Source organism: Oppia nitens, unplaced genomic scaffold (assembly GCF_028296485.1).
Source record: "Oppia nitens isolate AA-2021 unplaced genomic scaffold, nextdenovo-longstitch-racon4-pilon3 scaffold28_pilon_pilon_pilon, whole genome shotgun sequence".
NCBI classification, from domain to species: Eukaryota; Metazoa; Arthropoda; class Arachnida; order Sarcoptiformes; family Oppiidae; genus Oppia; species Oppia nitens.
The window spans coordinates 328,867-342,297 of record NW_026533208.1 but is presented as its reverse complement, the minus strand read 5'-3'; the positions used below and the strand labels follow the sequence as shown (position 1 = coordinate 342,297).

The 13,431-nt window shown below is 22.7% G+C and overlaps 6 protein-coding genes across 6 annotated transcripts; all 6 read right to left on the bottom strand.

The window, feature by feature from the left end:
* Positions 1–457: 457 nt before the first annotated feature.
* LOC128954634 (probable serine carboxypeptidase CPVL) lies at positions 458–2,083 on the bottom strand. Its single transcript, XM_054300235.1, has 4 exons — positions 1,847–2,083; positions 1,167–1,746; positions 750–1,079; positions 458–678 (listed from the first exon to the last, which is right to left on the bottom strand). Exons 1-4 carry the CDS (start codon positions 2,081–2,083, stop codon positions 467–469), a joined length of 1,359 nt encoding a protein of 452 aa, XP_054156210.1. The 3' UTR covers positions 458–466.
* Positions 2,084–3,345: 1,262 nt separating this feature from the next.
* Positions 3,346–4,351, bottom strand: LOC128954633 (probable serine carboxypeptidase CPVL). The gene is made up of 3 exons (XM_054300234.1): positions 4,176–4,351; positions 3,631–3,951; positions 3,346–3,557 (listed from the first exon to the last, which is right to left on the bottom strand). The coding sequence occupies exons 1-3, from the start codon at positions 4,255–4,257 to the stop codon at positions 3,346–3,348; spliced, it is 615 nt and encodes a 204-aa protein (XP_054156209.1). The 5' UTR covers positions 4,258–4,351.
* Positions 4,352–5,382: 1,031 nt separating this feature from the next.
* On the bottom strand, positions 5,383–5,986 carry LOC128954632 (probable serine carboxypeptidase CPVL). Its single transcript, XM_054300233.1, has 2 exons — positions 5,672–5,986; positions 5,383–5,594 (listed from the first exon to the last, which is right to left on the bottom strand). Exons 1-2 carry the CDS (start codon positions 5,835–5,837, stop codon positions 5,383–5,385), a joined length of 378 nt encoding a protein of 125 aa, XP_054156208.1. The 5' UTR covers positions 5,838–5,986.
* A 223-nt stretch (positions 5,987–6,209) lies between these two features.
* On the bottom strand, positions 6,210–7,047 carry LOC128954545 (vitellogenic carboxypeptidase-like; the record flags this gene model as incomplete). The annotated part of the gene is made up of 2 exons (XM_054300135.1): positions 6,210–6,778; positions 6,844–7,047. Coding segments are annotated over 2 exons (729 nt in total), but the record flags the coding sequence as incomplete, so codon positions are not given.
* A 1,352-nt stretch (positions 7,048–8,399) lies between these two features.
* LOC128954629 (probable serine carboxypeptidase CPVL) lies at positions 8,400–9,445 on the bottom strand. The gene is made up of 3 exons (XM_054300232.1): positions 9,232–9,445; positions 8,691–9,011; positions 8,400–8,611 (listed from the first exon to the last, which is right to left on the bottom strand). Exons 1-3 carry the CDS (start codon positions 9,443–9,445, stop codon positions 8,400–8,402), a joined length of 747 nt encoding a protein of 248 aa, XP_054156207.1.
* A 2,106-nt stretch (positions 9,446–11,551) lies between these two features.
* Positions 11,552–12,802, bottom strand: LOC128954628 (vitellogenic carboxypeptidase-like). Its single transcript, XM_054300231.1, has 3 exons — positions 12,566–12,802; positions 11,885–12,464; positions 11,552–11,664 (listed from the first exon to the last, which is right to left on the bottom strand). The coding sequence occupies exons 1-3, from the start codon at positions 12,800–12,802 to the stop codon at positions 11,552–11,554; spliced, it is 930 nt and encodes a 309-aa protein (XP_054156206.1).
* Between the last annotated feature and the right edge of the window lie 629 nt (positions 12,803–13,431).

Below are 13,431 nucleotides of genomic sequence, written 5' to 3'. Positions count from 1 at the left end.
TGTTTTTTGAGCTAATGGAGGTTTTAAGGACAGGTAGGCAGGTGTTGTGTAATTCCATTTTGCTATATTTTATGACTCACATGGCACCGGGAGATTAGCTACCTGTGCTAACTTTTTGTAAAATTTTTTCGCAAAAAAAATAAATTTTCAATTTTTATTAAAATTATTTAAATATATTTAAAAATCTAAAATTTTTTAAGTTTAGAGGAATTAATGTGTATTGGTTAATATTTTGATGTATATAACATATTAGGCACCCATTCAAATTACTAATGATGAATATTTTAAATCAGTAAAAGAATTGCATAGCTATACATGTTGCGCGGGACATTCTAGTTAGTATTATAAAAAAACTTGCGCGTGAAATAATTAACTTAATAAAACATTTCATAAATGATAATCAAATTTTATATATTTTWATAGAAAAAATGTTTTTATTATAAATTCAATTTTTAAAAATTTTATATTAGTGTCCAAAGGGTATAGATTTGAGAAATCTGATGACCATATCCTGTGTAGCCCTGGGCTGATCTAATGGTGAAACGTGACCGGCATTACGTACGATAATGTGAGTAAAATTACCGAAACTTTTTGCATAACCGGCTATTTGTGTGTCGTTTSTATTGACTCTCCAAATGTCTCGTTTGGCTCTATTGTAATCGTTATAATATTTCCAATCTATTAAATACATAATATTTWTTTTGAAAATTTTGTTACAATTAATTTTATATTAATTAAACTATAATTACTTTTATTCATCAGTAATCCATTGGTAGACTCGACGCCAACCAGAATATCAAAATTTCCGGTAAATAACAATACTTTTAATCCGTTATCAATAATTGCCGTCAGATTTGGTTCAGCCGATCGGCTCATGTCTTCATACATGTATTGAAAGACTTCATGACTCGACATATTATAGACAACATTACCGACATGTATAGCACTGCGAACCGACGGTTGTCCTAAATAATGGTCGACATAACTCAGTGACTGTATTAGGTCACCGCCCGACTCATGCATATTGTAAAACAGTCTAAAACCAGTTGTGTTGCTTAGATAGCAGATTCGTGACAACACTAAAAAAATAGTTATAATATTTTTAAATGTATTAGTTTTTTATATTAATAAAAAATAATTAAAATTTAAAGTATTTCATTACATACCTAACATTTCCATCAATTCCGATGCTTTGCGATAATCTYTGGATTTTGCAAAACCTTTAATCCGATTTTGAATGTTTTGCACTTCTTTGGCTTCATTTTCATCTATTAATCCCAAACTCAATAGTGTCTTATCGTATGTCAGTTGAGTGATTGGATCAGTCAAACCATTGCCAATGAGTATACCTTTGAAATTCAATTTAGAAATTTGTGACATTTTTATTAAGTAGTGACCAAATGATGGCACATATTTTCCCGCATAAGACAATCCGCCTAAATATAAATCATTGCTTCGGTAGTCATCAAAAACAATGTAAAACTGTTGTAGAAATTCGTATAAATTTTTAGTGATAGTCAACTGATCTGTTGAATAGCCATTGGGATTATCGGTATAACTAAATCCWGTTCCCACKGGATTATCCACATATATAATTGAAAACTCTTGATTAAATGCAAATGGATTTATTGTTACATTTAATTTATTGTCTATATTGAATGATCCAAACTTAAACATTGTCATTATTGATGAGGTWCCCGGTCCACCCTCAGTATATACTAATACCGGTGCAGTTTTGGGATTTTTCTTTATTAAATATAAAAAATAATTTAGTATTTAAAAACTTAAAAAGATAATTAAATATCAATAACTTAATATCGAAAATGAGTTATTATTAAATACTTACAAAAGCGGGTATAAACCAGAAAAACGTATTACTATTGTATTTCTCGTCGACGGTTATAAACCCAGTATATGACTCAACATTGGGTGCATTGGGCAGTGCTGTCACCCGACTCAGTGATCGGGCCTTTGCTATGTCACCCGATTTGATATATGGTGTCAATAATAACTGTTTTTCACAATATAGTGTAGAAACATATATATAAAATAGTAATACAGTATAGATATTTGCTAAATTCATTTTATTTATAATAATCTGATAATACAGTATAATTATATTTAATTGTTTTACTCAATTTATTTATATGATACTATTAATTATTAAAAAAATAAACTTTCACTTTATTTTATACTCTATTTATTTTCATTATTTTTATTAGTTGTTATAGTTATCATAAAAAGATAAAAAATTGTTTTAGATATAAAGTTATGAATTTCATATATTTATATATACTTATTGTAATAATCCTAAATCATAGATATATTGCTATTCAATGATAATACTGTAAATAATTGATTATTTAAAATAAGATTAATTAGTACATTGTTTTCAGTCTAGCTAATTACTAATTTAACGTTATTAAATACACTATATATGTCCTAAAGTTTTAAATTACAGCTTTATTATAAAGTATTTAAAAAATCTAATAATATGTTAACTAAGTACTTATATTATTGATTGTTTTATCTTAGATAAATTGCTAATTTCCAGTTATACAATATAATTTTTTGAATAAATTAATACATGGTTAAATTTGAAAATATATCTAATTATATCGTTTTTCATCCTCATTAATTTTTTAAATATCTTTGAAGCTAATTATCAAATTTTAATAAAATTCATAGATTAATCACTTAAGATATTACATCATAAAACAACATAGGTTTTGCATTTATAGTATTTATATAATAAACTTATAGTTTAAAACTTTCGGACATTACGATATAAGTACTAGAAGTATTAGAAACTTTTTTCACTGTTTATCAAACTTGTAATACATAAGGATATTTATTGCATAGTTATTATTAAATATTTTTTTAGATATTTATTATAAATTATTGTCTATAATGTTTTATTTAAAATTAACTTTTTTTAATATTAAGTTTTAATTATTTTTATTTTATTAAAGTAGTATTTGACAATATTATTTAAATGTTCAAACATTAGTCAAGAATTAAATGTTTGTTACAAAAATTTTATAAAACATTATTAAATTAAAACAAATAAAAAGTTTATAATAATAATGTACAGTAATTGTAACATATAATAGTCTATTAATAAAAGTAATTGTGATTTATAATATTTAATTCATATTATGTATAATAGATAATCAAAACATACTAATTATTAGTCCATAATAAACAAACTTAATAATAAGACATCTAAAAAAATAATAGTTATTGTGTTTTATTATGATTTTGTATTAAAATTATTTATTTGCATATTTTTATTATGTAATAATTTAATTTTAATAATTAATTAATTATATTATATATTACAAGTTATTGTCCAAAAGATATAGATTTAAGAAATCTGATGGCCATATCCAGTGTAGCCCTGGGCTGGTCTAACAGTGAAACGTGACCGGCATTACGTACGATAACGTGAGTAAAATTACCGAAACTTTTTGCATAACCGGCTATTTGTGTGTCGTTTTTATTGACTCTCCAAATGTCTCGTTTGGCTTTATTGTAATCGTTATAATATTTCCAATCTATTTAAATACAATAATTATTGTTAATGTAAAATACATTGTAATTAGTTTTTTTTAAACAAATTATAATTACTTTGATTCATCAGTAATCCATTGGTAGACTCGACGCCACAAATAATATCAAAATTACCGGTAAATAACAATACTTTGTATCCGTTGTCTATGATTGCCGTCAGATTTGGTTCAGCCGATCGGCTAATGTCTTCAAACATGTACTGAGCGACCACTTGACTCGTCATATTATAGACAACATTACCGACATGTATAGCACTGCGAACAGTCGGTTGTGTAACATATTGGTCGACATATTTAATTGACTCTAATTTGTTACCACTATTATCAATATCGTGAAACCCTAGATAACCAGTTATGTTGGTTAGATAACCGGTAGTAACTATTAAAAAACAAAATAGTAATATGAATATTTATGTTAGTTAAAGCAATATTTCAGATACAGTAACTAATATATTAATAATAATGATAAAAATAATAATCTACACATAATATAAAATATGTCTATTAATATAAGAATAATTTAGATATTTAAAAAATATATTAGTTATATATATATATTAAAAAATAATAATAAATTAAATTTAAATTAATTTCATTACTAACATAGCTTTAGAAACACTTCCGTTGCTTTGCGATAGTCTTTGGATTTTACAAAACCTTTAAAACTATTTTGAATATTTTGCATATCTTTGGCTTCATTTTCATCTATTAATCCCAAATTCAATAGTGTCTTATCGTATGTCAGTTGATTGATTGGATCAGTCAAACCATTGCCAATGAGTATACCTTTGAAATTAACTTAGAAATGTGTGACATTTTTATTAAGTAGTGACCAAATGATGGCACAAATTTTCCCGCATATATAAAATATTATACATTAATCCTCAAGTAATCAATTAATAACTTAAATAATAGTTTTTTTTATATATAGTTGATTATCTATAAAATATAATGTTGAATAGTTATTACAAATTTATCTTTTTAAGTGCAAAAAGTATTTGTCAAACTTTTTTTTATTGATAAAAATAATAAGACTTATTGTTAGTATAGTATAAATATTTATTATTAATAATCATTGATAAGGATATTATTGTATTTCTCTTTGATATTTAAAAGCAGCACAAATAAGATGAATAATTGGACTAAAAATATTTTCAATACAATATATAAAAATTAATTTTAATAGTCTCTAAAATTTTTGTTGAATACTGTTGAATTTTTTTTAAATTTTTTAAATTTTTAATATTCTCTATTAAAATATAGATTTAAAAAAATTAGTTTAAATTTAGATTTATGATAATTTTTTTCAAGATATATATATAATAATATTGTTAATTGAAATTATTAAAATTTTTATGTACTGTATATTCATATATAGAGTTTTATAAAATTTTTAAACATCAATTTTAAAAAATTACTATAAATATGTAAAAACATTAAATTAAATGATTGATTGTTAAACTAAAATTATACATGTTTTTATTTTATAGATTATAAATTAGTGTCCAAACGATACTATTGCAAAGTTATTATTAAGTATCAATGTTTATAATGTTATTATGTATAATATTTAAATCATTTTATGTAATACATAATATATATATAATAGATAATCAAAACATACTAATTATTAGTCCATAATAAACAAACTTAATAATAAGACATCTAAAAAAATAATAGTTAGTTTGTTAATCATTTTGTATTAAAATTATTTATTTGCTTATTTATATGTAAAAAATTAAAAAAAATAATTTTCTATATTTTAAAAATAAAATTAATATTTTTAATTATTTATATTATAGATTAGAAGTTAGTGTCCAAACGGCAGAGATTTTACAAATCTGATGGCCATATCCTGTGTAGCCCTGGGCTGATCAAACAGTGATGCGTGACCGGCATTACGTACGATAACATGAGTAAAATTACCGAAACTTTTTGCATAACCGGCTATTTGTGTATCGTTTGTATTGACTCTCCAAATGTCTCGTTTGGCTTTATTGTAATTATTATAATATTTCCAATCTATTTAACAAACAATAATTATTGTTAATGTAAAATACAGTTTAATTAWTTTATTTTTWAAAACAAATTATAATTACTTTGATTCATCAGTAATCCATTGATAGACTCGACGCCAACCATAATATCAAAATTACCGGTAAATAACAATACTTTGTATCCGTTATCAATAATTGCCGTCAGATTTGGTTCAGCCGATCGGCTAAAGTCTTCAAACATGTATTCAAAAACTACTTGACTCGTCATATTAWAGACAACATTACCGACATGTATAGCACTGCGAACCGWCGGTTGTGTAACATATTGGTCGACACATATACTTGACTCTAATTTGTTACCACTATTATCAATATCRTAAAAACCCWGATAACCAGTTATGTTGGTTAGATAACTGGCACTAACTAAAAATAAAACAAAATAAAATATAATAATATTTATGTTAGTTAAAGCAATTTTMAAATACAGTAACTAWTGATWTTAATAATAATTAYAATAATATAAATTTGTCTATTAATATAATTATAATTTAGATATTTTTTTAAATATATTATTTAGATATTTWTAWATATATTTAAAAATAATAAAATTAATTAAATTTAATTACGAATTAGTTTAGAAACACTTCCGTTGCTTTGCGATAATCTTTGGATTTTGCAAAACCTTTAAAACTWTTTTGAATATTTTGCACATTCTTTGGCTTCATTTTCATCTATTAATCCCAAATTCAATAATRTCTTATCGTATGTCAGTTGATTGATTGGATCAGTCAAACCATTGCCAATGAGTATACCTTTGAAATTGATTTTAGAAATTTGTGACATTTTTATTAAGTAATGACCAAATGATGGCACATATTTTCCCGCATAAGACAGTCCGCCTAAATATAAATCATTGCTCCGGTAGTCATCAAATACAGTGTAAAACTGTTGTAGAAATTCGTATAAATTTTTAGCGATAGTCAACTGATCGGTTGAATAGCCATTGGGATTATCGGTATAACTAAATCCAGTTCCCACGGGATTATCCACATATATAATTGAAAACTCTTGATTCAATGTATAGGGATTTATTGTKACATTTAATTTATCATTTATATTAAAAGTTCCGAACATAAACATTGACATTATTGATGAACCTCCCGGTCCACCCTCAGTATATACTAATACCGGTGCAGTTTTGGGATTTTTCTTTATTAAATTAAAAATAAATAAATAATTATTTTTACAAATAATTTTAAACATTAATAACTTACAAAAGCGGGTATAAACCAGAAAAACGTATTACTATTGTATTTTTCGTCGACGGTTATAAACCCAGTATATGACTCAACATTGGGTGCATTGGGCAGTGCTGTCACCCGACTCAGTGATCGGGCCTTTGCTATGTCACCCGATTTGATATATGGTGTCAATAATAACTGTTTTTCACAATATAGTTTAGAAACATATATAGAAAATAGTAATACAGTATAGATATTTACTAAATTCATTTTATTTATAATAATCAGATAATACAGTATAATAATATTTAATTGTATGATATTTATTATATGATATAAAAAACTAAACTTTCACTTTATTTTATACTCTATTGATTTTCATAATTTTCATTAGTTGTTGTAGTTATCATTAGATAAAAAATTGTTTTAGATATAAAGTTATGAATTTCATATATTTATAGACACTTATTGTAATAATCCTAACTCATAGATTGAAATATATTGCTATTCAATGATAATACTGTAAATAATTGATTATTTAAAATAAGATTAATAAGTTCATTGTTTTCAGTATAGCTAATTACTAATATACCGTTATTAAATACACTATATATGGTTATGTCCGAAAGTTTTAAACTACAGCTTTATTATAAAGAATTTAAAAAATCTAATAATTTGCTAACTAATTTCAATCATCTATATTATACTTGTATTATTGATTTTTTATCTTAGATAAATTGCTAATTTCCAGTTATATAATATAAATTTTAAATAAATTAAAACATAGTTAATTTTGAAAATATAATATATCTAATTATACCGTTTTCAATCTTTTCAATTTTTAATATCTTTGAAGCTAATTATCAAATTTTAATAAAATTCATAGGTTAATCACTTACATAGATATTACATCATAAAACAACACAGGTTTTACCTTGATAGTATTTATAATAAACTTATAGCTTAAAACTTTAGGATATTACGTTATAAGTACTAGAAGTTAACGTCAAACTTTTTTCACTGTTTATCAAACTTGTATTACATAAGGATATGTATTGCATAGTTATTATTAAATTTATCAAAAATAATTTTTTAGATATTTATTATAAATTATTGTCTTATAATTTTTATATAATGTTTTATTTAAAATTAACTTTTTCTAATATTAAGTTTTAATTATTTTTAGTTTATTAAATTAGTATTAATATTAATAAACAAAATTTGAATATTAGTTAAATGTTCAAACATTAGTCAAGAATTAAATGTTTGTTAAAAAATTTTTATAAAACATTATTAAAAAATTAAAACAAATAAAAAGTTTATAATAATAATGTACAATAATTGTAACATATAACAGTCTATTAATAAAAGTAATTGTGATTTATAATATTTAATTCATATTATGTATAATAGATAATCAAATCATACTAATTATTAGTCCATAATAAACAAACTTAATAATAAGACATCTAAAAAAATAATAGTTATTGTGTTTTATTATGATTTTGTATTAAAATTATTTATTTGCATATTTTTATTATGTAATAATTTAATTTTAATAATTAATTATTTATATTATAAATTAGAAGTTAGTGTCCAAACGGCAGAGATTTGACAAATCTGATGGCCATATCTAGTGTAGACCTGGGCTGGTCTGCCAGTGAAACGTGACCGGCATTACGTACGATAACGTGAGTAAAATTACCGAAACTTTTTGCATAACCGGCTATTTGTGTATCGTTTGTATTGACTCTCCAAATGTCTCGTTTGGCTCTATTGTAATCGTTATAATATTTCCAATCTATTTAAATACAATAATTATTGTTAATTTAAAAAATAGTATAATTATTTTTTTTTGTTTAAAAACAAACTATAATTACTTTTATTCATTAGTAATCCATTGGTAGACTCGACGCCGCAAATAATATCAAAATTTCCGGTAAATAACAATACTTTGGATCCGTTGTCAATGATTGCCGTCAGATTTGGTTCAGCCGATCGGCTAAAGTCTTCAAACATGTATTCAAAAACTACTTGACTCGTCATATTATAGACAACATTACCGACATGTATAGCACTGCGAACCGACGGTTGTGTAACATATTGGTCGACATATTTCAATGACTCTAATTTGTTACCACTATTATCAATATCGTGAAAACCCAGATAACCAGTTATGTTGGTTAGATAACCGGTAGTAACTATAAAAAACAAAATAATAATAATAATGTTTATGTTAGTTAAAGCAATTTTCAGATACAGTAACTAATGATATTAATAATAATGATAACGATAATAATCTACACATAATATAAAATTGTCTATTAATATAAGAATAATTTAGATATTTAAAAAATATATTAGTTATATATATATATTAAAAATAATTTAAATTAAATTAAAATTAATTTGATTACTAACATAGCTTTAGAAACACTTCCGTTGCTTTGCGATAATCTTTGGATTTTGCAAAACCTTTAAAATTATTTTGAATATTTTGCATTTCTTTGTCTTCATTTTCATCTATTAATCCCAAATTCAATAGTGTCTTATCGTATGTCAGTTGATTGATTGGATCAGTCAAACCATTGCCAATGAGTATACCTTTGAAATTAACTTTAGAAATGTGTGACATTTTTATTAAGTAGTGACCAAATGATGGCACAAATTTTCCCGCATATATAAAATTTTATACATTAATCCTCAAGTAATCAATTAATAACTTAAATAACTAGTTTTTTTTATATATAGTTGATTACTATAAAATTTTGTTGAATAGTTATTACAAACTTTTTAAGTGCAAAAAGTATTTGTCAAACTTTTTTTTCATTGATAAAAAAATCGGACTTATTGTTAGTATAGTATAAATATTTATTATTAATAATCATTGATAAGGATTTAACTTTCTTTGATATTTAAAAGCAGCACAAATAAGATGAATAATTGGACTAAAAATATTTTCAATACAATATATAAAAATTAATTTTAATAGTCTCTAAAATTTTTGTTGAATACTGTTGAATTTTTTTAAATTTTTTAAATTTTTAATATTCTCTATTAAAATATAGATTTAAAAAAATTAGTTTAAATTTAGATTTATGATAATTTTTTTAAGAATAAGTTAATTGAAATTATTAAAATTTTTATGTACTGTATATTCATATATAGAGTTTTATAAAATTTTTAAACATCAATTTTAAAAAATTACTATAAATATGTAAAAACATTAAATTAAATGATTGATTGTTAAACTAAAATTATACATGTTTTTATTTTATAGATTATAAATTAGTGTCCAAACGATACTATTGCAAAGTTATTATTAAGTATCAATGTTTATAATGTTATTATGTATAATATTTAAATCATTTTATGTAATACATAATATATATATAATAGATAATCATATAATAATCATATAATAACATATTGGTCGACATATTTCAATGACTCTAATTTGTTACCACTATTATCAATATCGTGAAAACCCAGATAACCAGTTATGTTGGTTAGATAACCGGTAGTAACTATAAAAAACAAAATAATAATAATAATGTTTATGTTAGTTAAAGCAATTTTCAGATACAGTAACTAATGATATTAATAATAATGATAACGATAATAATCTACACATAATATAAAATTGTCTATTAATATAAGAATAATTTAGATATTTAAAAAATATATTAGTTATATATATATATTAAAAATAATTTAAATTAAATTAAAATTAATTTGATTACTAACATAGCTTTAGAAACACTTCCGTTGCTTTGCGATAATCTTTGGATTTTGCAAAACCTTTAAAATTATTTTGAATATTTTGCATTTCTTTGTCTTCATTTTCATCTATTAATCCCAAATTCAATAGTGTCTTATCGTATGTCAGTTGATTGATTGGATCAGTCAAACCATTGCCAATGAGTATACCTTTGAAATTAACTCTAGAAATGTGTGACATTTTTATTAAGTAGTGACCAAATGATGGCACAAATTTTCCCGCATATATAAAATTTTATACATTAATCCTCAAGTAATCAATTAATAACTTAAATAACTAGTTTTTTTTATATATAGTTGATTACTATAAAATTTTGTTGAATAGTTATTACAAACTTTTTAAGTGCAAAAAGTATTTGTCAAACTTTTTTTTCATTGATAAAAAAATCGGACTTATTGTTAGTATAGTATAAATATTTATTATTAATAATCATTGATAAGGATTTAACTTTCTTTGATATTTAAAAGCAGCACAAATAAGATGAATAATTGGACTAAAAATATTTTCAATACAATATATAAAAATTAATTTTAATAGTCTCTAAAATTTTTGTTGAATACTGTTGAATTTTTTTAAATTTTTTAAATTTTTAATATTCTCTATTAAAATATAGATTTAAAAAAATTAGTTTAAATTTAGATTTATGATAATTTTTTTTAAGAATAAGTTAATTGAAATTATTAAAATTTTTATGTACTGTATATTCATATATAGAGTTTTATAAAATTTTTAAACATCAATTTTAAAAAATTACTATAAATATGTAAAAACATTAAATTAAATGATTGATTGTTAAACTAAAATTATACATGTTTTTATTTTATAGATTATAAATTAGTGTCCAAACGATACTATTGCAAAGTTATTATTAAGTATCAATGTTTATAATGTTATTATGTATAATATTTAAATCATTTTATGTAATACATAATATATATATAATAGATAATCATATAATAATCATATAATAACATATTGGTCGACATATTTCAATGACTCTAATTTGTTACCACTATTATCAATATCGTGAAAACCCAGATAACCAGTTATGTTGGTTAGATAACCGGTAGTAACTATAAAAAACAAAATAATAATAATAATGTTTATGTTAGTTAAAGCAATTTTCAGATACAGTAACTAATGATATTAATAATAATGATAACGATAATAATCTACACATAATATAAAATTGTCTATTAATATAAGAATAATTTAGATATTTAAAAAATATATTAGTTATATATATATATTAAAAATAATTTAAATTAAATTAAAATTAATTTGATTACTAACATAGCTTTAGAAACACTTCCGTTGCTTTGCGATAATCTTTGGATTTTGCAAAACCTTTAAAATTATTTTGAATATTTTGCATTTCTTTGTCTTCATTTTCATCTATTAATCCCAAATTCAATAGTGTCTTATCGTATGTCAGTTGATTGATTGGATCAGTCAAACCATTGCCAATGAGTATACCTTTGAAATTAACTCTAGAAATGTGTGACATTTTTATTAAGTAGTGACCAAATGATGGCACAAATTTTCCCGCATAAGACAATCCGCCTAAATATAAATCATTGCTCCGGTAGTCATCAAATACAGTGTAAAACTGTTGTAGAAACTCATATAAATTTTTGGAAACATTTTTCTGATCTGTAGAATAGCCATTGGGATTATCGGTATAACTAAATCCTGTTCCCACGGGATTATCCACATATATAATTGAAAACTCTTGATTCAATGCAAATGGATTTATTGTGACATTTAATTTATCATTTAAATTAAAAGATCCGAACATAAACATTGACATTATTGATGATCCTCCCGGTCCACCCTCGGTATATACTAATAACGGTGCAGTTTTGGGATTTTTCTTTATTAAATATAAAAAATAATTTAGGATTTAAAAAAACTTATTAAATACCAATAACTTAATATCGAAAATATAATAACTTTAAACAATTAATAACTTACAAAAGCGGGTATAAACCAGAAAAACGTATTACTATTGTATTTCTCGTCGACGGTTATAAACCCAGTATATGACTCAACATTGGTTGCATTGGGCAGTGCTGTCACCCGACTCAGTGATCGGGCCTTTGCTATGTCACCCGATTTGATATATGGTGTCAATAATAGCTGTTTTTCACAATATATTGTAGAAACATATATAGAAATTAGTAATAAGGTATAGATATTTGCTGAAATCATTTTATTTATAATTATCTGATAAAATAATATTATTTTATTATTTTTTTCAATTTACTTATACTATTAATTATTAAAAAGTATTTAAAAACTAAACTATCATTTTATTTTTATACTCTATTGATTATCATTATTTTTTATTAATTGTTGTAGCCATCATCAGTCAATCAAACATTTATATATATTTATTTATTGTATTAATCTTTAATCTATCAATTAATAACTTAAATAACTAGTTTTTTATGGCTACTTTTAAAAAAAAAATATTTATAAATAAAAGATTTAATAAAAATTTTTATACTACATTAACATAATCTAATTGCTAAATATTATAATTATTTTATACTGATGTTCAAGATAGTTTATTATAAGTAAATCTAATAGTAAATCATATATTGAAATATATTACAAATTAAATTTACAATTCAAGGATAATTCCCTAAATAATTGATTACTTTATAAGTGCTAAAAGTATTTGTCAAACTTTTTGCACTTATCAATAAAAAATTCCCCGATTTGTGATAGCATAGTATTAATATTTATTATTATTATTATTATTATTATTATTATTATTATTATTATTATTATTATTATTATTATTATTATTATTATTATTATTATTATTATTATTA